This window comes from Phaethon aethereus, assembly GCF_964289735.1.
Source record: "Phaethon aethereus genome assembly, chromosome: 2".
Classification (NCBI taxonomy): domain Eukaryota; kingdom Metazoa; phylum Chordata; class Aves; order Phaethontiformes; family Phaethontidae; genus Phaethon; species Phaethon aethereus.
This window is the reverse complement of record NC_138582.1, coordinates 72,912,914-72,937,111: the sequence shown is the minus strand read 5'-3', so window position 1 is coordinate 72,937,111 and position 24,198 is coordinate 72,912,914. Positions and strand designations below refer to the sequence as shown.

Sequence of the window (24,198 nt, the reverse complement as noted above, 5' to 3'; positions counted from 1 at the left end):
TAAGGTTACACTGGAAGAACAAGTGCTCCAGGATTTTTAAAAAAACAAAACAAAACAAAACTTGATTTGTAAAGTATAGTTCATTAATCCATTGTGCTTTTGAAACATTTATGTTGCAGGGATCTTTGGCAATCCAAACTCATCCACCAATACACCATCCTGTAAGAAAGAAAAAGAAGCAACAGGTTAACAACTCTCCACCAACCAGAACATTTCACAAAAGTTTCCTTACAATTTCTATAAAGGAATATATCTGTAATTGTCACTGTGTGACAGCTGGGATCAAAATAGTGAGCATCTTCCTCACTATGAAGCCCCAAAAACAAACATACCGAGGACTTTCTTAGATTTTTAATAACTGTACTAGGAGCTGCAACGGTACACTTAAATTCTACCTGCAGTCTGATTAGATAGGAGTTACAAAATGCCATTTTAGCTCTTTAAAATATAATAAAGAGCATTCAGTACACTGTATTCTCTCATTTATAGCATCCAGAATACATAAAACATTAAGCACATTTTTTTGTTCAAAATATTCTGGAGTCCAAATATCAAGCAGCCAACACAAATGTGACTAATCCAAAACAAACCAAAAAAATGTCTCTTGCTTTTAAAGAGGAAAGGACTCACTTTGTTTTTCGTGTCAGTAGGAGTGACCTCTGGGATTGCTGGAGCAGATGCAGCTTCATCTAAGTAGGAATTGTCTTCATCAGCTAGAAGCTCATCACCTAACGCATCCAGTTCTGAAATTGAATTATGTTGGTTGGAAAATTATGCAAGGAATTCCTTTTGCAAAAGACAAGCTGCTCTTATGGAGAAACAGGATTCATACTGAATGCTTACATTCATACTCATTTAGCATTACTTAGTCATCAACCAGGAATAAACACACACCCTCACCATAGAAAGAACCTTCTTTCCTTCATTGTAGCATTCCATTAGTGTATCTCTCACATTTGTCTCATACTCTTGTTACTGCTCTTAAATGAAATGCAGATTTTATGTTTAAAAAAGTGATTAAAACTATATTTTTTTAAGCATACTTAAAGTATTTGGATAATGAAATTAAAAATCACTGTATGACTGTATGATGATGATTTTTACATCACCGTACGTAAAAATCATCCTCCACATTCCTAACCTGCTTCCAAGTCATCTTCATCAATCTCTGGTGTTCCATAGCTACGACTCAGTGCTTCCTGGACTTCATTGGCTTCTTCCATCATATCCTCTAACTGATCTTGTATGTCCTGAAGCAAGAAATAATTTCAACTGGTCCACATTTAATAGTTTTAGTTAAATTTATCAGAGCTTAATCAAATTCAGTTTAATAATTCCAACATACAAGGCACTCAAATTTCTTAATGCATAAACCATTTTTTGAAGCAGCATTAATGCAAATCAAGGCACATGCATTCAGTACTATAGAGTGGTCTTAACTAGTATTAAAATTATAATAAATGTATGAGGTAGATAGAAACAGAGGAACCTTGAAACATCATCTCTGCAAAAATCTTTTAAGTATTCTTCCAGGTAAATTGAAAACTTCCAATAAATTACTCACAGCCCAGCATTATCTTGGAAAGCAGGAGAGTGAAATCTAAAGGAATTAAATCTACCATCTGGAGAATAAGCACTAACCTGAGTCATGCCACAGCAAAATATAGAAGTTACTTTAGCATACCTAGTGGCACTGTACTTGGGTACAGGTGAGAAGACAATACCTGCCTAGAGGTTTACAATGCAGGCCATATATAAAACAGCATAGGAAAGAGAACTTAAAGGAATTCAGCACTGGCATGTGATAAGAGTTTAAGTGCAGCATACTTCAAATTATATTTAATCATCTTGTATTTTTAAACTGCATTTTCTGAAGACAGGGCCAGGCCTTGCAGACTTCTTGAAATTAGGTTTTTTGTTTGGTTTTTGGTGTTCCTTTTTTTTTTTAATCTGGCACTACCATGAACTAGGGGAGCAAAGGACTAATCTGCATGTAAGAGTAGGAACATGGCAGTGGCGAAAGGAGGACAAAAAAGCCACAGAAGGAAGTATTCACCAACATTTTTGCTGAACTGCTGAGGAAAGGAAGGGAGAGATTAAAGATTAGCCCAGCAAGGAAACAACAATCAGTGCAAGAAGGCCCACAACTGATTGTGCAATACCAGAAAAATCAGGAAGGAATTATGATGGTGGTCCCGTAAAAAAAGGGAGGCAAACTTGGGTGAACTAAAACAGTCAGCTTACCTTTAAGTTGTATAGTCCACTCATCACTATTTCAGTACGTTGTTTCTGTTCTTTATTAATTTAAACTATAGAAGCTCACCTCAATTTGATCAATTTTGACTTGCTTGTAAGCTTTCTTCATTTCTTTCACCCCCAGTTTCATTGCATCAACCTAGAATAGAGTCAAACAACATGCTTGTATCTGATGCAGCATACACAAATTAAACAAATGTGAGATTAATATACTGGTACCGTTGTCTTTGTATCCTTCAGTGCCTGAATAGTGTAATTAGCTTGTTCCATGTTAAAAGACTGCTGTGATAGATTATCCCGCTGTTGTTCATACCTGTTAAAAACAGTGCAAATAATGACTTTAAAACACCACTATTTACTGCCATAAAAATTCTTATTTTGGGGAGAGGGGGAAACCACAAAACACCAGCTGCAGTAGTCTGAAGATAGAAACACATTCTTTTTTTTTTTAATTTATTATAAACAATCACATCAGAATAAAGAGCTTCATAAACATCTGGCAGTTATGCATTTCTATGTATTTAAAGTTGACAAAGCTACTCGTGAACTAAGCTGCCGTTTAACTGATGCAATACTGTATCTGTATAGGCTTACACAGATAAGATATGTGAAGATATAGCAAAGGTTTTTATCACTATAAGCTACAGATGCATGCCACTTCTCACTAATGCTGTAAACAGAATGGGAGAGATGCAGGTTATCCAAACCACAATGACTCCACACTGGAGCTCTGCAGGGCAAGGAGCAGGGAAAGGAGATAGGGTAAGAAAAGGAAACTTATGGCTAGCCAAAAAGAAAAGGGAGACTTTAAAAATCAAGAAACCGTCCATCTCAAAGCTAAACTTGTATTAAATCAAGAATGTAAAATATGCCGGGTTGAACATAAAAATGAAAGCATAAAAATGAACAATAATTCCTTCTTTGGACAGAATTTGTTGCTGGACACTTTTCAAGACAGTTTACTAGGCTAGACTGGACCACAGGATCACCTATCATACTATTCTGGGTTTTTTTGCATAGACACAATTACCTGCACTATATGGGTTCAAGTCCTAAAGGGTGTCCACAGAGAACAGGTAAATTTCCAGTAAACCAGAACAAGATCATGAAGTACACAATTTATAGTAATCAAATAATGATATAAAGTGAGGCACTCTCTCAGAAAGTTCAAGAGCCAAGCATAGCTTTAGTAACGAGCAGATTTAGGTCAGCTTGTCCCAATCCAAATTTATATACTCACATACAAGTAAGGCACAAACATGCTGATGCACAATTTGTAAGGAGATGCTTCCAAAAGGCTGGCTAGCTTGTTCAGCATTTTTCTTTTAAGAATGCTCAGAATCAACAGTACTGGCAAGAGAAATGAAAGTGTGCCACCCCTCTTAAAGAAAACAGGATTTCATTAATCTCAACATGATAAAGGTTTAAACTTACATTCGCTTCTGCTTCAATACTCTCAATGCTTTCTGCTTTACTGTGTTCTGAAAGATACAATATTACTACATTAGGAAAAGTATTTGGCTTTATTCTGGATTATACTGCCTAAATGTAATGTATCGCAGTTAAGTTTTCCAAAAGATTCCTCAGTTACTAATGCAAAGAGTTTAAAAGTAGTCACATTCAGCATTCATCCTGCATTAATGGTTAACCAAATAGGCTTGTATGTAAAGTTTCTACAAGCAATTACTTTCAAAGTTTCTGGCTTTTGAATTTTTTTTTTTTCTGAGCAGAATACAAAGTCAGACTTAGTCCATCAGAACCGTATTTCATCAAGACATTTTAATGGTGAGCATCAAGTAATACTGCAAAAGGTACTTTAACAATACTGTTTATACTAGATATGTTTATTATTAAATAAAAGTTAGATACATTTATTATTAGATATTTTTTATATTATATGTTCATCCCCTTTCAAAAATGGGCTTTCCTACTCCCAGACCTTTTTATTTTGGCTGATGAACAAAACAGTCTGTCTACCAGACTTTAATTCAGGTAAAAGAAGAAGGGACGCAAACAAGTTACTTCAGATTGAGGAATTATATTACACTTTGGAAGAAATAAAAAAAATCAATAAAAGCACTGTTTAAAGATGCATGTCTAAGAGACACTTCAGAATTAAAATAATCCTGCAGGACCTTATATCCCATCAGCAGGTCAAGATGCAATTCTAAGAACCTGATGAACTGGCTATGTCATCCCACCACATGACAAGAAGTGTGAGTCACATCCTCTCATACTTAAATCCCACAGAAGATTCTTACCTTTGCAGGCCCCTCTCTCATCTTCTTCATTTGATCCTTATACTTCACTAGCTCTGCATCAAGCCTGGTGATTTTCTTGTCAATTGACTCAGCTCTGCTATCCACCTTTAATATATGATGGGAAAAAACCCCAAAAAAACATTAAGTTTTATTCAGGTATTGGACAAAAAAAAGAACAGCCTCAGTTTTATTGTGCCCCTAACTGAATTGTTTCTTCACTCAGTATGTTTTATAAATAGCTTAAAGTTTGCAAAGACTCCAAAACCAGAATGAGGTGAAACACCTTCTACAAGCAGCACAACAAATATTCCGAGGTTGCAGGAAGCTCTGCCACTGTAACATGTTCTCATCATTTGGAGATGCTTCCTCGGACACCCACTCAAGTCACAGTCTCTATTCAGTAATTTCTGGTAACGTACAGTGCCACGGACTAAACTGGAACGGAAAAAGCAAAACATAAGTGTACCATGGCAGCAGATAAGGAGGCAATGCAAAAGGGACAGGGCTGTGTTCAGCAAGGCTAGAGGTTTATTTTTAGTGGGCAGAGAATATTAATCCTTCAGAATGATACCTGGATTGATGGTTATCTTTAAGAAGCTCAGACTTAACCATTTTTCCAAAGGTGCCTAACTTCTTTGTCAGAGAGACACTTTTCACATCACTTCCCACAAAGGGAGCCACGACACAGCAGTTCCACCTGGTAGCTACTCTGAATTCCTACTGCACTTTTGCTCCAAATCCCAATAGTAGCTGCATAGCTCAGTAAGAGACCTCCAGCAGTCAACCCTAACAGCCTTGGTGCAAAGCATATCACAGAGCTGTCACTATGGAAATATTTTAACCCTTCTGCATATAAGAGGGTAAATATTTTAACCCTTCTGCATATAAGAGGGTTAAAGATGATAATTACATAACCAAGCATAGGTACAGATCATTATAACAGCACACACAAATTCATAAAAAACCAAAGAAAGCCTCCTTAACATGAACTGACTATCACAGCATTTCTCTGGAAACAACAAAATAAAGCTTATTAACTTCTCATTCCAAGGAGTCTCTCCAGGGATTAGACTATAATGACATTCCAATTATAGTGTGAGACCAATTGGTGCAAATTTACAATTCTGACTTGTTAACAATGTGGCTAAACATGTATAATTATGCAGATGGTGGTGTATGTCTCAATGATCCTTTTAAATATCTGCTCTACGACAGCAATGTGCTTTTGCCAGAGGCATCCTGAGCAGAATATTTGATATGACCACTCCACACAAGACATTAAAGTGCCTGGGCACAGCTGGCATTGAAAAAATTGTATTAAGCTTTTTATTATGCCAACTATTTTACTAATAGCAAGTGAGAGAGATATTTGTGATTTTAAAACTCTTGTAAGTTCAAAATGTAGCACGTCATCAAGATCTTAATCAGCTAAATGCATCTTTGAGGTCAACCTCCTTCACAGGGGAAAACTAGTTATTTGGTTTATTTATGTAACTATTCTTTTAGGCGGTACTATCAGGAAATGGGAGACACATCCTCCCACATCGATTAACTACATAAAAATTTCACACACACATTACATGGGACCTCAGCTTTTAAAAATTAGAACAGACAGAAGAGGGGAGAACAGCTTTAATTTATCCAAAAGAAAACTAGATTGTGTATTAGAACTTGAAGAGCTGCTTTCTATTACTCACAAATAAGGCATACCAATACAATTTCATTGCTACAGAAGGGCTCTCACTGAAACAAAAGAAAGTGACTGTGGTATCTCAAATCCCTATTAAGCAAAATCACAGCTTATTTCAATTAAAAAAAAAAACACGTAAGACTGAATTTTGACATTGTGACAACTATTAGCTTTTTGTTCCTATGTTTCCTACTTAATGCTCTGAAAAAAAAAAATTTTTGAGTGTTTTTTCAAAGAAGAAAAAGTAAAAACAATACCAGTGCTACAGTTCCTGATGCATCCTTCCTCCTACCGGCCTCATGACAGCTTTGAGTCATCTGACTGCACTCAGCCAGCAAGGATAAAAAAAAAAATCTGACACTTAGTGCAATGTCGAGGCAAGCATGGCAGGCACAGCAAGAGAGCGAGCAGAAACTGCAAGACAGAGTGGGAGCATACCCTGGGGAGACAGGAGGGCATCACACAGCCAGCCGGCAAACTCTCTAGTAACCAGCCATCAAAGAAAAGTAGGGAGAGGTGTTTCTGGGTTTCTGCAAACACTTTAGATTAGAGAACCCACACAACCAGCTCTTTAAATCAAAAACATCTTGAATTGTTTTGGTATCTTAAGGCAATGCTTGTTCCCCTACCACAGGGGAAAAAGTGTACTGTGTGCTGATCTTATGGGGTTCAGTCATTCTCCTTATGCATACACAGGAAAGAACATCCAAAACATAGTTACAGCCTAAGAGTTGTCTACATTTTTAACAGATGGTAACTATGAAGATTAATCATTGCTCGTCAAATACAGTAATTCCTAACTGACATTTAATGTCTAATTACCTAATGAGGTAACATGGTAAGAGATTTTAGAAAGCAAATTGCCTCTTTTGAAAGGTACCATGAAATGTGTGTAAGATTGAAAACATCACAACTGATACTACATGAGTCTCCAAACTGTTTAATTTAACATGATGAAGAAACAGTGCAAGCTTTTTAACATCTCACACAGTTCTCTTCAATAATTCACGTGCAGTTTAAGAAAAAAAAAAAATCTAATGATACCTCTAATCCTTTAGCAGGACCTGTACTAGAGACTTCACTATTGTGAAAATGACCTGAAAACACAGCAAGTTTTTCACAGATCAGATAGATTACTTCATGTGAATTGGCACAAAAAGTTAATTCATAAACTTCAAACTTGTAAAAGGAAGTATGTCCCTCCCCACACCTACTAGTATACAGAAGTGTCTTACATTTTAGTTCCATCCACAGAAATTGAAAGTTGTCAAAACAGGGCAAAAAGCTAACATGGAGCTCAGTAATGATAACAAGTGATTTATAAACTTCCTTGCACCAAAGAGCTGTTCTTGGAGCCAGCCCTTCATTTCTCAACAGATGACTGACACAGGCTCTTGATTTCATAGCTTGAAAACCACATTGTAACTCATTATTGGTTGCCAAGTCACCACATATGTAAAACAAACCTGAAATTCTGCTTTTGAGTTAACCTGCTGTCTTGTATAGCCAAATTTTCAAAGAATGTAATTACGAACAACTAGAAGAGGACCAAAATTGCATGCAGCTCCAGGTGGGTGGTGGTGACAACCATCTTTTTGGGAAAAAATCCTAAATTCCTGGTGTGGCCAGTCAAAGCAGCTGTTTAAATTACAATTTCACATACCCCAAAAATCCACTGGGATTGAACAAGCTCCTAGTAGAAGACAGCGTACTGGCATATCTAAATCTGGACAGTTTTGTTATGATTTGTCTCAACATTAGAAAATGCATATTAACTTGGAACTGTCAAAATCAGCCCTCAAAAATCTAACTGACTAATGCAGAGTTGGTGGCTGTGAGGAAAAGATTTCCTGATCTCTGCACTGAAATGGCAAATTTAAGTATTAATAGCAGTGTCTCTGATGGATTTTGGAGTTCTAGCCATCCACTGGTAACAATGGGAAAGCTCATCCTGGTTTTTGAGCATATGTTTTATTTACTGTTCTAACTAGACGTACCTGGAGCTATGTTTAGGTTCAATACTGCTAGAAAACAATGCAGATTCTTCACCAATAAAATAACATACTGGGAAAAACACTATGACCACTTCTGTTCCCATCCCAGCCACTGGCATATGCAAGAGACTGATGTACACAGGTTTGTGTAGGTATTCAACTTAAGAGACTCTTCACTGGGCAGCAAAATAAATCTCCTGCAACAAAAATGGTGATTTTCCACAGAAACGTTTTGTTGTCAGGTTCCAGGGACAATGATTAGTTAAGCTCCATTTATACCACAACCATCACTGACCTTTCACCTAACTTTGGTAACCACTCAGGCAAATACTCAAGACCTCTGTGTTCCTTCTTCACCTTTTAAAATTACTTTACAACAGAAGGAGCTGTAAAAACATACTGTGGTTTTCTTCAAAGACTTAAAAGCTAAAAAAAAAAAAAAAGACAATGAAATGACAAGATTAGCCTTCTTAAAACTTTTCCTTAACCTTCTTTTCAGTCAACTTTACAACAGCTGTTCTACTACAAGTATTCTGAAGTGTTTCCTTGGTCTGGGCTTATTTCACTGGCTTTCTGCACACATCTTCGCCATCGACCCTACAGCAAGCTCATCTGTAGTAGATGGAGCAATCTTCATAGAATCATGGAATGGTTTGGGTTGGAAGGGAACTTAAAGATCACCTAGTTCCAGCCCTCCTGCCACAGGCATGGACACCTTCCACTAAACCAGGGTGCTCAAAGCCCTATCCAACCTGGCCTTGAACAATTCCAGGGATGGGGCATCCACTTCTCTGGGCAACCTGTTCCAGTGCCTCACCATCCACATACTGAAGGATTTCTTCCTTATAGCTAATCTAAATCTACACTCTTTCACTTTAAAGCCATGACCCCTTGTCCTACTGCTCCGTGCCATGCTAAAAAGTCTCTCTCCAGATTTCTTGTAGGCTCCCTTCAGGTACTGGCAGGCTGCAATAAGGTCTCCCCGGAGCCTTCTCTTCTCCAGGCTGAACAGCTCCAACCCTCTCAGCCTGTCCTCATAGCAGATTTACCCTTACACCTGGACAGAGGAACTGGCTGCCTTGCTCCTGTCCCTGCCTTCCCTCAGCTTGGCATGGCAGGGGCTAGCTAGCGCAAGCAGTGCAGTGACGTCCTCAGATGGAAATACAGAAAATATCCACGAGGACGTGAGGAGAGCCAAGCCTTACATGCACAGTAAGGCACGTTTACGGGCTGCACTCCTATGCACAGGGAACGAATGCAGGCATGGGTGTATACACGTACAAATGTAGACACCAGTGTACATGTACACTCCTGAACACGCTATGCTGATGCGTGGGTGCACGTCAGAATCCACACGTGTGTGTGTATACAAAGACACTGTACCAGAGCATAGGCACGTGGCTGCACACATTCGAGTGTGTATATGTATGTATACGCATACGGACACCACGCGCACGCACAGCTGTGCCTACACACTCAGATGCACAGACGCACACCTACGCGCAGGTGCATACTGCCACGCACATACATCCCCACACACACTCACAGGCTATGCCTCCAAACACACGCACGCCTACACGCCCCCCCCGCCGTGCCTCCGCCTGGGTGCGGACACTCGCACACTTCCGCGTGCCGGCAGCGACACAGACTCGCAGCACCTCACGTACGAAGGCCCGCACCCGCGCGAGCTGAAGCTCGGCCCGCGGGGCGCAGGGGGCCCTGGCGCGCCCCCAGGTCCCTGGACCAGCCGGGGGCGGAGGGCCTCGCCGGGCCGGGCCGCCCCTGCGACCACCCCGCCGCTTCCCCGTCCCTGCCGAGGCGGCGGCCGGGCCGAGCAGCGCATTGGCCGGCCCCGGCCCTTCGCGGGGGTCGGGGCTCCGGGCCAGGTTCCCCCGGGAGGGCACTCACCGTCCCGATGCAGTCAGTGAGGCTAGGCGGAGGCGCCTTCGGCTTCGCTTTGCCGAAGAAGCGATTCATGGCGGCGGTGCTTCGGCCTCGGTGCCGGTAACGGCGGCAGCAGCTGCGCTCCCCGCCGACCCGGAAACCCAGCGCCGGCCCGGCCCGGCCCCGCCCCGCCGGCCGCCTCCAGGCGGGGCCGCGGTGAAGGCGGAAGCACTTGTACAGCGGCACGCCCCCGCACTTCCGCCCGGCCCTCCACGGCGGCGAGCTGTGATTGGCCACCTGGAGCCAAAGGGCGCAAGAGGCAGCTCTACCAGGTACTTCGGCGTTTTCTCCCACAGCACGTACGGTGTAACTACACGTATGTTACTGGGCTTGCACCATCTTTTCAAAATTGCTGTCGCCTCCTAGAAAAATACCTTTCAAGTCACATCAGTACTGGCATTTTACTTATTTTCTATAATATAAAAAAAATTTACAGCTGTAGAATCTTACTCGTAAGATTAGTTCATCTGATCTGTTAAAAGGTAATACCATGAAAACGTGTGAGTATGAAAAGTGAAACAAAAGCATACTGTATCTGTTGTACTTTATTTATTTTTTATGTTAAGAACACTCTTGTTCAGAAGTTACTGAGGACCTAACATATCTTTCGGCTTCACCCACTGATCAAACTGGTCTGATGTAAGGAATCCCAGCTTTATAGCAGCTTCCTTCAACGTTGTCCCTTCTTTGTGTGCGGTTTTGGCAATCTTGGCTGCTTTATCATATCCTGTAACAACACAAAACAAACAAGTTCACCATTTGCAGTTTCAGAAGATTTGTGGGAGGTGAGAAGAAAGTGGGACACCCAGCCTTTGGAGAATTTATTTCCTAGATACTGCTACTTAATTCAATCTGCACACCAAATGTTTACACCGACTCCTTACTTAAAGTGAAAGTAAATTCTGTTACTCAGGTGTTAATGTATTTAGACCAAAGTTTTATATGACTCTCTACTGTTAAAAAAAAAAAAAATTCTCATTTTCTCACCTTTCACTTTTCATTATTAGCGGTTAAATCAGGACGACACGTACACAAATTCTCCCATCTCCTTTTTTTTGACTCTCACCAGAATTATTTTTATAATACACTGGTATGGCTACTGCAAGGAGGATACATCTTTTTCACCAGTAATACTAATCTGGACTGAGCCATGACTTGGTCTCCTAACCATTGTGACAATACAAATAATGCATGCAAAATAATATTACAGCAAAATATTTCAGTATAATGTTTTGAGAACTTTCTGAGCCTTAAACCTACCTATGTGCGGGTTAAGTGCTGTTACCAACATCAGAGATTCGCTCATTAGTTTGTTGATCCTGTCTGTATTGGCTTGGATTCCAACTACACAGTTGTCAGTGAAAGAAACACAAACATCTCCAAGAAGTCTTGCAGAGTTTAAAACGTTTTTAATCTAACAAAGAAAAGAAGAAAGAAATACCAACTATTACATTCAGATGTTAATAGTTGCACAGTCTGGCACATTTGTTCATAACCAATGCCCTCCCTGCAATATCCACTTCTTTAACAGGATATTTATTAAAGGGAGTACAGGGAATAGCACACCCTCCTCCTTTAGCAGGGTAAACTCAGCCACTCCTATTTAAAGGAATCTGTGAGAAGCATTCAACAGCAGAATAGCAGTAAACTCAGCCACTCCTATTTAAAGGAATCTGAGAGAAGCATTCAACAGCAGAATACCTCTTGCATGAAAATGACCAAGTATGTACAATCATTTTCTTGTAACAGTTCACAAATAACCAAGTAAAAAATACATGATGGCATTTGATTCACTGTCACTTTCCCCCTCAAGCACCAATCAAGACAATACATCTAAAAATATAAAGTACAATGTCTGGCATTAGTCCTCTACTTTGACAATCCATAACATGCCACTTTTTTTTGGGGGGGGGGAGAGTTGTCTGTTTCTATCAAAATTTCTCTTCTGCTAGGTACATCTCTTGGCTGTTCAATACGAGTTTATTTTTTCTTCTCTTCAAAACCAGGTGCTATATGCTTAGAATAAATATGTTCAGATTAGTGGGAAAAAACATTACCCTAAGCAGACACAGTAAGAGACAAATACTGATTTTATTACAAAATTTCAATTTTCTTTCAATCATTTCTAACTAGCATAATAAAAAAGCAGTATCAATATAGGCCATGTAGAAAAATAACAGATGGCATGCTGCTTCCTTTGTGCCTCTTATTTCGAAGATAACAAAAACTCAAAAACTTTCCTTTATTTCTATTTAGTATTAGGATCGTTTTCTGCAAGTGACCTTTCATTTTATTAATTCATTTTAAACTATCATCCCTACCCTAACCTCTATGCTATTCCTTCAACATCTTATACACAGTTATCCACAATCTTCTGTTTAGTTTTCCTTCTTGGTTATAAGGAAAAAAAAAAATAGATAGCCCAAGGAAGAAAATAAGAATTATGACTTGGTGCAAAAACATCCAAATGTCAGTACAAGGTGATTTGTAACACTCAATTAACTTGACTTTTTAAAAATTAAATGTACACAAGCAGCAGTGTGTATCTTGGTGTATCCTGCTCACACTGTAGAAGGCAGACATTATTTTAAATACTGAAGTCTAAGACTAATCGTTTACAATTTTATATGACTCCTTGCCATAAGCATGTAATCCTTTGGTATTCAGCAGTAACAGAAATTAGTAACAGACAATTGTTAAAGAAAAAAGAAATCCTAATTTTTAACTAAAATACCAAATTCTCATTGGCTTTGGACAAAATTTAGTCTCAGATTGTGCTCCCCTCTCCCTGCTTCCTTAGATTGATGATAAGCAAAGTTGTTAAGATGAAAGCTTATCTGCATAGGCTAGTTTCACGTTAAAAAGCTTGCCAGTTCCCTGTCAAAATAACAAGGATTTACCATACAAAAGAATAAAATTTGTTCTCACAGTTTATCAGCTTCTCTGGTGTTTGTATTGACCAAATATTCACTGAGATTTTTTTTCCCATGAGTTATCTGATTGTACAAACAATGATTTTAAAAAGACCTACGTATTTAAGATTTTTATGAACTTACCATCATGGGCTTAAAAACATTCAGTTCAAAGTGTCCATTGCTACCTCCTACAGTAACAGCAACATGGTTTCCCATAACTTGGGCTGCCACCATGGTTACAGCTTCACACTGGGTAGGGTTCACTTTTCCTGGTTGTGGAAGGGAGAGAAAAAGGTTACCAAAAAAGAAAGAAGGGGGGGAAAAAAACCTCCAACAACGAAAAAACAGTCGTTTCTTCCTTTACCAAATCACATTCAACAGAACATGTTTTGTGAGATGTAACATGTCTTACTCATCTGTATCTGTGTACCACAGAACAGTAGTAGTTTCCATAAATGATAAATTGACTGTACTATTTCAGTAATTCAGCTGGGATTTTTAAAGCAGCTATGGCTGCTTGAGCAATCTACCAAGACTTCTGAGAGCTGGAACAAATGTGCATGAGCTAAGCAGCTGTTAATCACCACAGATCTTAATAGCCAAGAGATTATAACCTGTCTTTACTCATGCAAGTAGGCATTTCTGGTAAATCACTACTGAATATCAGTCAACTTAAGAAAAGTATTACTACTTTGTTAGAATTACTTTGTAATAAAATTAATACACTACATTTAATTTCACAGGGAAAAAAAACAACAAATTAGAGTGGCCTCCTGACAAGGAAGTTTTATGGTTGATTTCATTTAGAAATAATCCTAATAACAATATTCATTATCTGCTTTTTTTAAAGCCAGATATGCTCACGACCTCCTTCTTTTATAATTTATCATACAGGAAGAAAATGCTTAGAATAGTTTTCGATGTACAATATTCATAGATACATACTTTTTTAGGAGAGAGGTAAGGAATGATTACTAATATTATTCCTTCCTTTGTTATCCTCACATACAATGGGATCATTGCAGAAGGGAAAATGTGAGTACATAACACTAATCACGCTAGGAAGTAAAGACAGAAGTCAATTTACATCACTACTGCTACACTTCAAAGATTACATCATCTAAAGCTTGTTTCAGAAAAGCTTTTACATAAAAATGCTTGTATTAATAAAGTTGTATGTTTACAGATACTAGTCTCCCGCGCATACTTGCCAACACACAGCTGTGCAAACAACTACTTATATGAACAAAAATTTTGTTAAAATATGGCAGGAGATAAAAACTGACAAAAGTGTTGAATCGTGGACTTACAGACATTTGTGGTGGTGTCTGGTAAATATCTGTTAAGAGTTAGTGGTCCAAAACAAAAGAAACAAGTAATTTTTCTCTGTGTGTTTTTTTCTGTACCTGGCATGATGCTGCTTCCTGGTTCATTTTCAGGCAGGATGAGTTCTCCTAGTCCAGAGCGTGGCCCAGAACCCAGGAAACGAATATCATTAGCTATTTTCATCAGACTACATGCCACTGTGTTCATAGCTCCACTGAGTTCAACTAGAGCATCATGAGCCGCAAGAGCTTCAAACTTATTTGGAGCAGTGACAAAAGGCAAACCTACAGGGAGGTGGGGAAACATTAAACCAGTGAGGCACTTCCTTGCAGACATAAACCAGATAATCAAACACATAAGTAGCTTAATTAAAAAAAAAATAATAACACTGTAAGATCATATCTCTTCTCTAGACCTTTCCTCAAAAACATATTTCTTAAACAGCTTAAATTCAATACAAAAGACACAATAAAAGTCACTAAAAACAGAATATAAAATTTAAGCATCTACCCACAACAAAGGTACAAATTCCAAGCTTTCATACCGTGTTGCACAAGAAGCATTGCTTTTGTACCACAAGATTTTGTGAATGTCAATGTCTTACAAGTTAGCCCAAATTTACGTATTTCTTCCATTAAATCAAGTTAGATTCTTTAGACTGTCAATTGCTGTGATGCTTACTCTTAGTTTTGAAAACAGAAGTTTTGCAGCACAGTGCAGACATTAGGATAAGTAAAAAGTAATCACAATGGAATTAGCTACTTAAAGAAAAAAGATGCATCCAAGTATCAGCACTGGAAGGGAACAACAGACAGAACATGTGAAAGCTGATTCAGACTTAGGAGAATGCCTGAAACTGCTGCCAACAGCAAGAGCACAGGAGCACTGGAAGCAATAGCTGTTTACACTAATTAAATGCCTGAGATTTAAGGCTAGGTTCCATAATGAAAAACATTTCTTCAGGGCTTTTCCCTGGAAGAAAAGTCTCAGAAGAATGTTCTTTGTGGTAATGGACATCACAAATGACTGACTGTGGGCTGGACTTCTGCCCCCCAAAACTACTGGCCTGAGCTTACATTACCAGTTCAAAGAAGAGCAGCATAACCCCTCTAATTTCTAGTGTTTTGCAGTTCCTGACAAATACCAAATCCCATCCAATTTGCATGGGCTTCTGAATTGCATAGCTGCCTTCTCAGTTGCAGAGATCATTCCAAACTTTCCCTTTTGCCTTGCCAATAAACTTCCCCTATAAGAATACATGGGACTTCAACAGGCTGCCCTACTTGTTTTAAATTCATACAACCTGCCCATATAGTACACCTAACAAGCATTATGATGGGAGAGCTTCCTAACACACCCGATGGCTTCTTCAAGCATCAAAACAAGCCCTGTACCGCTGCTGAGCAGCTGTTGTTTATGATAAGCTACTTCTTCCCTCTCAGGGTACAAGAAAGTTTTGACCCTCTACAAGACAGGAAGTAACAGATCCATTAAAACAAATATATTGTTGATAAGCAGTTTCAGATTTTACAGCAAATTTAAATGACAGATGTATGCATTCATTTTGGGGGAATTTTAAAAACACATACTGTGACACATGATCTGGTTTAGATATCAAAAAACCTCAATGGTCCTGTAAATTAAGTTTTAAGATCTCTAAAGATAGCATCAAAAAATACAGACAGCTAACTTTTACTCTTTCACATGAAAAACATAGTGGCTTTGGGAGGGTTTTTTCCCCTTCTTTTCTGCCAAGTCACTGTAGATCAAGAGAGCCAGGGGAGCAAAAATCAAGACAGAAGCATTATAGCTGGGCTAATAATAGAAGCCTGAAATTGTATCTATCTCCAATAAGCCTTGCTCAGAAAAACATGGTAGTTTCAGTCACTTTCAATGCACTGAGTATAACTATAGAAATACACTGCATGAAAAATCCTAAGTATAAGGCATACAACATACAGCATTAACAGAAAGTTTCATGTTAAACTGTAAATACAATTTGAGCTTATGAGAAGTATGGAAACTGAATGATTTAGTTTGAATTTGACTGTATGTTACATATACTGCTTTACTGATAACTCCAAAATACCATTCCTCACCCGTCAGTTCAGCCACTTTAGCAGCAACTTTCTCAGCAAAGCCAATTCTTGTGTTTAATCCTGTACCAACTGCAGTTCCGCCAGCTGCCAGCTGGTACACTCTTGGCATGGTTGACTCAATTCTAGCCACACCGTATTTGATTTGTTGCACATAGCCACTAAATTCCTTTGAAAGAAAGGAGGACAAAATAAAGGAACAAAGACAACAACCAAGAACAAGCAGCTACGATTATTTGCATTTTTAACATGATTTGACTAATTTCTTGAAAAATCTGAAGGCACTGAACTTTACCCAAATGCTAAATCTTAGCATGTTTTCATTTAGAGGAAAAGTTTACATATATTAGAAGACTGCTTTCACACTACAAACAAGTACACATAAAGACAATCATATATAAAAAAGTGTGCAAAATGCATCTTTCTCTTGCGTTTTATCTCAGTTATGTACTTAGTAGGATCTGAAACCACGGTAAATCAGCTTTCATTAAACTAATGTTCCCAAGGTACAAATAGAGAAATGGATCTTGGGCTTTGTTCACTTAATTTCAGTTAGTAAAAACCCCACCTGTGCATTCATGGAAAAATCCACAAACTTTACATGGATTTTTATCAATTCAGTTTAAGTTAATTCATTAATAAATTAATGTAATATAAGTAATTTTTGACAATATGGTAACAAGATTTGCTATCATATATATACAGACATATATGTGATCATATATCAAAGGTTTTCATTCAAAATACTTAGTAGGTTTGTGTGTTGACAAAACCTCATTTATGTAAGTTTACATATTATAGATTAGCCATCATCTTCCTTGCAATGTCAGTGTAATAGAAATATCACGTTGTGTTATTTGGTAACGGAACGTCATTTAAAAATCATTTATATCTTACCACAGTAAGAAGTAAAGCACATATAAAAAAACACAAGAAAATTTATGATGCAGTTATTAGAGTACAGCATCCAGCAAACTCTCAACAAAGATGAAAACACTCAGACTGAGATTCAGCTAGTTTTCTATAATGTCTCTTAAACTATCAACTTAATTTAGGCAGCCTCAAATTTGCTTTCCTCCAATACATTTACACGAATTTTCCAAACAAATGCACAATTTGTTTTTTTTACCTGTCCAAGCGTAAGTGGAACAGCATCTTGTGTATGAGTGCGCCCTATTTTTATGATTTGGGAAAATTCTTTGGATTTCGCTTCAAGTGCATTCTGTAGCTTCTTCAGTCCAGGTAACAACACCTCATTAACCTCCTGGGCAGCAGCAATGTGCATTGCTGTTGGGAAAGTGTCATTTGAACTCTGTGAAGGAAGTTGAAGAAATTTATTTACAAGTTTTTCTCACCATTGTTGCTGTAAGATGTACATGTATAGCTTTATTCTCTTTATTTTATAAAGAAGAAGAAACTAAACTAAGAGTAAGCAACTTAGGAGAGCTCCACAAGTCAATCTGCAGGAATAATCACATCTTCTAAATTACAGTCCAGTACCTGATTGATAAAAATCAACTTTTTATAACTATACCCACAGACAGTTAAATTGAGTAGATTGTTCACAACAACATTAGGACAAAAAACCAAAAATAATTACTATCATAGTTATGAGAGGGACAGCAATGTGCCCTGGTGACCAAGAGGGCCAATGGTATCCTGGGGTGCATTAAGAAGAGTGTGACCAGCAGGTCGAGAGAGGTTATCCTCCCCCTCCACTCTGCACTGGTGAGGCCTCATCTCGAGTATTGCGTCCAGTTCTGGGCTCCCCAGTTCAAGAGAGACAGGGAACTTTTGGATCAAGATCAATGGAGGCCTACGAGGATGATTACGGGACTGGAACATCTCTGGTATGAGGAAAGGCTGAGAGACCTGGGGCTGTTTAGTCTGGAGAAGAGAAGGCTGAGAGGGGACCTTATCAATGCCTATAAATATCTGCAGGGTGGCTGTCAGGAGGATGGAGCCAGTCTCTCTTCAGTAGTGCCCAGTGGTAGGACGAGGGGCAATGGGCACAAACTGCAGCACAGGAAGTTCCACCTCAACATGAGGAAAAACTTCTTTACTGTGAGGGTGACGGAGCACTGGGACAGGCTGCCCAGAGAGGTTGTGGAGTCTCCTTCTCTGGAGACCTTCAAAACTCAACTGGACGTGTTCCTGTGCAACCTGCCCTAGGTGATCCTGCCTTGGCAGGGGGGTTGGACCAGATGATCTTCAGAGGTCCCCTCCAAATCCTTCCATTCTGTGATTCTGTGAGAGATGGGTAACAAATGGATGGATGTTTTTAAAGGAACTGCAGGTGACTTTAAAACACCTATATGTTGCTTTGATAATGTTAAATCTGTAGTTCTCAGGATATGGAGTAAACACAAAAGATGAGGAAGGCATACAACCAAGTCAGTGGCTTAAACTTCAGCTAACCTGAAGGAAATAGTAAGAGTGAAGTATAATAAAAATGTCTACCACAATACCTGGGAAAAAAAATGAAATGGACATTTCATTTGCCAATTAAAGGACTTTAGCCACTTCATTACTCTTTCTACATGCTTTATGCAATGTATTATGGAGATAACAGTTACAAGTATCCAACTTTTAGAAACTGGATCTATATTTAACTTCTTTAAGACTGTTTGCAGTAGCAGTAGTTGTCACAAGGACACCTCTGCCCACTACATTATGTGCAAATTTATCTGTTATGAATGAGTTCAAAGTTTTTAATCTAAAAAGCTCATATTGTCACTGACCAACATCTTAAAGTTCATTTAAACTGAAAAACCTGGGAAATTGTTGCCAAAGCTGTACACAAAACTTTTTTTTTTTTAATCTAAACAGTGGCTATAGGAGAATTCAAAATTCACAATTTAAGAAAATGCTTTTGACATTAATAGAAGTATAATACAAGTATAACAACCTGGCTTTTGTTAACATGATCATTCGGATGTACTGGGTTTTTGCTTCCCAGTTTGCCCCCCATTATCTCAATGGCTCTATTGCTGATGACTTCATTGACATTCATATTGGTTTGAGTTCCAGACCCAGTCTGCCACACCACCAATGGAAAGTGATCATTTAATTTTCCTTCAGCTACCTATAATGGAAAAAAAAAAGAGAGAAAAGTTCTTCTACTGGAAAAAAAAAAAAGCAGCATAAACCTCAGAACTTTATGGCTATAATTAAAAGAATGTTCTCCATTATATTTGTAAATCTATATATAACAACTGTGAATTTGTACCAGAATAATTAAGAGAATTTGATGTAATACCAGATATTAAAAGGGAAAAAGGCTTTTGCTATGCTTTTTGAAGATGCTGAATTCTGAAAAACAGATAAATACATAATTCGATTTCATGTTCATTTCAGTCATAGAAAGAAAACATTTTTAAAATGTCTTTTAGGTTATAGCTTCTCTTTCCCAAACAATGCAGATGATTTTTTAAGTCAAAAAACATTACCCTCTTCCCAAATTTTAAAGCAATTTGGATTCTAATCCTCCTGGGTAGGACTAGAGGTAGTACGTGCTGCTTCTCCCTTCCATAGTTATTTGCTTAGGTTAGTAAGATCTCCCAGGCAAGGGAAATATCTTAATGACCATCCTTTGGTCTTAATGACCATCAGTTTTCAGATAGCGCTTATCTGTTTACAAACTCATCATCACCACAGGTGCACTGTGTTCTCCTAGGAGATCAAGCTCAACAGCTGCACAGTTTCATCACAAACACTGATCACAACTATACAACAATTTGAATTTGAGGCATTCAGAAGTCCATTCCTCACACAAAATAGTCTCCCAGGAGAGGTGTTTTTGCCAAAGGTTGTCTATCATGCACATGCAGTATATGATATTTGTATAATTGGACTTGGAAATTTCTACAGAAATAAATTTCATACAGAGATATTCCAGACTTCTTACACCTTTAGACATTAGATTTTGCATCAACAAAATGAGCCAGCAGATGGTTGCTCCTATCGAACACCTTCCTGTAAGGCATGCTTTCCCTAATACTGCCCTGGACTTACGTGTCTTTAAATTGAGAGGTACCTAAAAGGCACTCATGACTAGATGAGGGAATCATTACTCCCTCAGTAAGTTTGCAGATGACACCAAGCTGGGTGGGAGTGTTGATCTGCTGGAGGGTAGGAGGGCTCTGCAGAGGGATCTGGACAGGCTGGATCAATGGGCAGAGGTCAGCTGTATGAGGTTTAATAAGGCCAAGTGCAGGGTCCTGCACTTCGGCCACAACAACCCCATGCAACGCTACAGGCTTGGGGAGGAGTGGCTGGAGAGCTGCCTGGCGGAAAGGGACCTGGGGGTGCTCGTTGACAGCCAGCTAAACATGAGCCGGCAGTGTGCCCAGGTGGCCAAGAAGGCCAACAGCATCCTGGCCTCTATCAGAAATAGTGTGGCCAGCAGGAGTAGGGAAGTGATTGTGCCCCTGTACTTGGCACTGGTGAGGCCGCAGCTTGAATACTGTGTTCAGTTTTGGGCCCCTCACTACAAGAAGGACGTTGAGGTGCTGGAGCGTGTCCAGAGAAGGGCAACGAAGCTGGTGAGGGGGCTGGAGCACAAGTCTTATGAGGAGCAGCTGAGGGAACTGGGGTTGTTTAGTCTGGAGAAGAGGAGGCTGAGGGGAGACCTTATCGCTCTCTACAACTACCTGAAAGGGGGTTGTGGCGACGAGGGTGTTGGCCTCTTCTCCCAAGTAACTAGCGATAGGACAAGAGGAAATGGCCTCAAGTTGCGCCAGGGGAGGTTTAGATTGGATATTAGGAAAAATTTCTTCACCGAGAGGGTGGTCAAGCATTGGAACAGGCTGCCCAGGGAGGTGGTGGAGTTGCCATCTCTGGAAGTGTTCAAAAAATGTGTGGATGTGGTGCTTCAGGACATGGTTTAGGGAACATGGTGGTGCTGGATTAATGGTTGGACTTGATGATCTTGAAGGTCCTTTCCAACCTAGTGATTCTGTGATTCTGTGACTCTCTTCACTGTACCTTAACTGTAACTGAATGAACCAAGATTCTATTTCCCTCCTAAGTTTTTTTTATACCGTTCATCTGGTAAAAGTCAACACTATGCAAGTAAATAAGCAGTCTTAATAGAGGAGAAATATTACACTGGTTTTGTAACTGAAGTATCAGAATGCATTTGAACATTCTATCATTTGTATAAATGTAAGAAGTAAAACAGTAAAACATTATATTAAGTAAATGATTTCTCAACCTGAAAAAACACGATTTACTAACAATAAATGCCTTCCTCTAACAATTTGAGAAATGCAAGAGGTCTTCCCCCAGCCTCCAAAATCCCTGTGAAAAGTTTAACAAAAGTACAATGACAGTTCTAGTATTTTGAAAAGTTTGTTCCTACCTCATTTGCCGCCTTTGTGATAGCATTAGCAATCTTTGGGTCGAGACCATAATCTTGATTTACTTCAGCAGCTGCTCTCTTCAGGATGCCAAAAGCCCTTATAACTTGAACCTGAGACACAAGAGTAAATTTAAATACTTCTTTTTTTTCCCCCCAAAGGACATTTTAGGAACCTATAGTGCAGATCTAGTTCTAAATCAAACTGCTTCTAAGCTTAAATCCAGCAGTAGTCCATCAACCAAACCAAAGAGCAATCCGGTCACATGACCTATGCTCCCATTAACAGTACCATTTATCCAAGCAGTCCAGAAAGCAGTACACAGCTCATCCTTTCTTTGTAAGTCCAGGTATGCTTTGTGCATATGCAAGATTACATGCATTAAAACAAACAGAAAAGGAGAACTGGTTCCATTTCTAAAATGGCCTTTTTGAGGGCAAACTGACATATGTTTCAGTCCATGGAAAGCCAGTTCATGACAAAGCACATGTACACTAATGCTCTACGCACATCTACACATGAAAAAGTAACTTCATATCGACTCATGCTATGCTAAACATCTTCAATAACAAACAATACAATGCTATAGCAAACAAATTATTCCATTCAGATTTTAATCTTCAGAAAAATGAAAGATAGGTTTCTATTCATTCTGGTTATCAAAAAAATAAGCAACACAATAAAATAATTATTCAAAAGCAACTTCAATTTATTTGAATGCAACAAAAATATTTTTACCACAGAACAATATCTTGCCATGGAATTTCTAGCTTCAATTGAAATTCAAAGTTGCTCATATTCCCATCAGAAGTCTAAGGTGGTATTCACTCACATCCAAAACATACTTAAAGAGAAGAAATGAACACAGATTTTAATTACTTACTGGCATCCTTTCTGAAACACCTCCAATCTTGAAGTTCATTGTAGATCTTACCGTCTGGGCACCATAGTATTTGTCACTCGGGACCTTCAATTCACCAAAGGTATCATATTCTATCCTAAAAGCCTCTTGAGTGGACTATGGAAAAAGAAAAGAGTTTATTTCAAACACTGGTAAACAGCACATCCCTTCTGAAAGGAGACACAGTTAAGAAAAAATGATCAAGAAGGGGGAAGAGGGGAAAAAAAACAGACAGACACACATAGGTATTTTTCTAACTATATCTTCAAAGTTAAGGCATTTTTCTAGTTTGAGCACTTGTCTCACTCAAAGTCACAACTACTAACACTGTGTAGCCTACCAGACCCACTGGCTGACAGGCAGCAATGCAAGACTTAAGACCTTGGCTGCCTACTGTACAAAGCACGCCATCCCAATGAAAGACTGTTTCTTCTTTTCGAATAATTAGTAACTTAACTTAGAATTTACAGAACTGGCATTTTGTTAAAACCAAACTGAAGAAGTAGCATGGTAAGAATCCGGGTAGCATCTGCCCAGCCAAGAGACATGTAACACAATCCCCGTTTGAAATCCACACTGCACATGCAACTTCAGAAAAATGCTGGAAGGGAGCAACTGACTAATCCAGTACCAAGTTACTGAATTAATTATCTTCTTAAGCCTAATTGTATCGGGTTTGGATGACAAGGTTTTGGTAGTAGGGGGAGGCTACAGGGGTGGCTTCTGTGAGAAGCTGCCAGAAGCTTCCACTGTGTCCAACCGAGCCCATGCCAGCCAGCTCCAAGACAGACCCACTGCTGGCCAAGACCAAGCCCATCAGCGATGGTGGCAGCACCTCTGGGTTACGAAGGGGGAAAAAAAAACCCAAAACATGCAATTGCAAGTGGAGAGAGAATGTGTGGGAGCAGCAGCCCTACAGACCCCCCGGCCAGGGCAGCAGGAGGGGCAGGAGGGGCTCCAGGCACCGGAGCAGAGGTTCCCCGGCAGCCCCTGGGGAAGAGCCTGGTGAGGCCGGCTGTGCCCCGGCAGCCATGGAGCTCCACGGGGGAGCAGATCTCCACCCGCACCCGGGGAGGGCCCCATGCCGCAGCAGGGGGATGCCCGGAGGAGGCCGTGACCCCGTGGGCAGCCCACGCTGGAGCCGGCTCCTGGCAGGGCCTGTGGGGACCCGTGGGGAGAGGAGCCCAGGCTGGAGCAGGGTTGCAGGCAGGACTTGTGACCCCGTGGGGGGCCCCAGGTTGGAGCAGTTCATGAAGAACTGCAGCCCGGGGAAAGGACTCATGTTTGAGAAGTTCATCGAGAACTGTCTCCCGTGGGAGGGACCCCAGGCTGGAGCAGGGCAGAATGTGAGGAGTCCAACCCCTGAGGAGGATAGAGCAGCAGAGACAGCATGTGATGAACTGATGACAACCCGCATTCCCCGTCGCCCTGTGCTGCTCGGGGGGAGGAGGTAGA

At 39.7% G+C, this 24,198-nt stretch overlaps 2 protein-coding genes across 2 annotated transcripts in view; both read right to left on the bottom strand.

Moving 5' to 3' along the window:
* Positions 1 to 108: 108 nt before the first annotated feature.
* Positions 109 to 10,178, bottom strand: CHMP5 (charged multivesicular body protein 5; the record flags this gene model as incomplete). The annotated part of the gene is made up of 8 exons (XM_082014741.1): positions 109 to 159; positions 631 to 743; positions 1,142 to 1,250; positions 2,324 to 2,395; positions 2,476 to 2,569; positions 3,691 to 3,737; positions 4,518 to 4,622; positions 10,110 to 10,178. The coding sequence occupies 8 exons, from the start codon at positions 10,176 to 10,178 to the stop codon at positions 109 to 111; spliced, it is 660 nt and encodes a 219-aa protein (XP_081870867.1).
* A 551-nt stretch (positions 10,179 to 10,729) lies between these two features.
* Positions 10,730 to 24,198, bottom strand: part of FH (fumarate hydratase) — a gene marked incomplete at both ends in the record, with an annotated part of 19,676 nt that continues 6,207 nt past the window's right edge. Inside the window, 9 exons of the mRNA XM_082014670.1 lie at positions 10,730 to 10,872; positions 11,406 to 11,559; positions 13,202 to 13,329; positions 14,467 to 14,670; positions 16,486 to 16,651; positions 17,612 to 17,794; positions 19,391 to 19,567; positions 21,845 to 21,955; positions 22,726 to 22,860. Of these exons, the coding sequence (XP_081870796.1) occupies positions 10,730 to 10,872; positions 11,406 to 11,559; positions 13,202 to 13,329; positions 14,467 to 14,670; positions 16,486 to 16,651; positions 17,612 to 17,794; positions 19,391 to 19,567; positions 21,845 to 21,955; positions 22,726 to 22,860 (1,401 nt within the window). The remainder of the gene's footprint in view (positions 10,873 to 11,405; positions 11,560 to 13,201; positions 13,330 to 14,466; positions 14,671 to 16,485; positions 16,652 to 17,611; positions 17,795 to 19,390; positions 19,568 to 21,844; positions 21,956 to 22,725; positions 22,861 to 24,198) is intronic.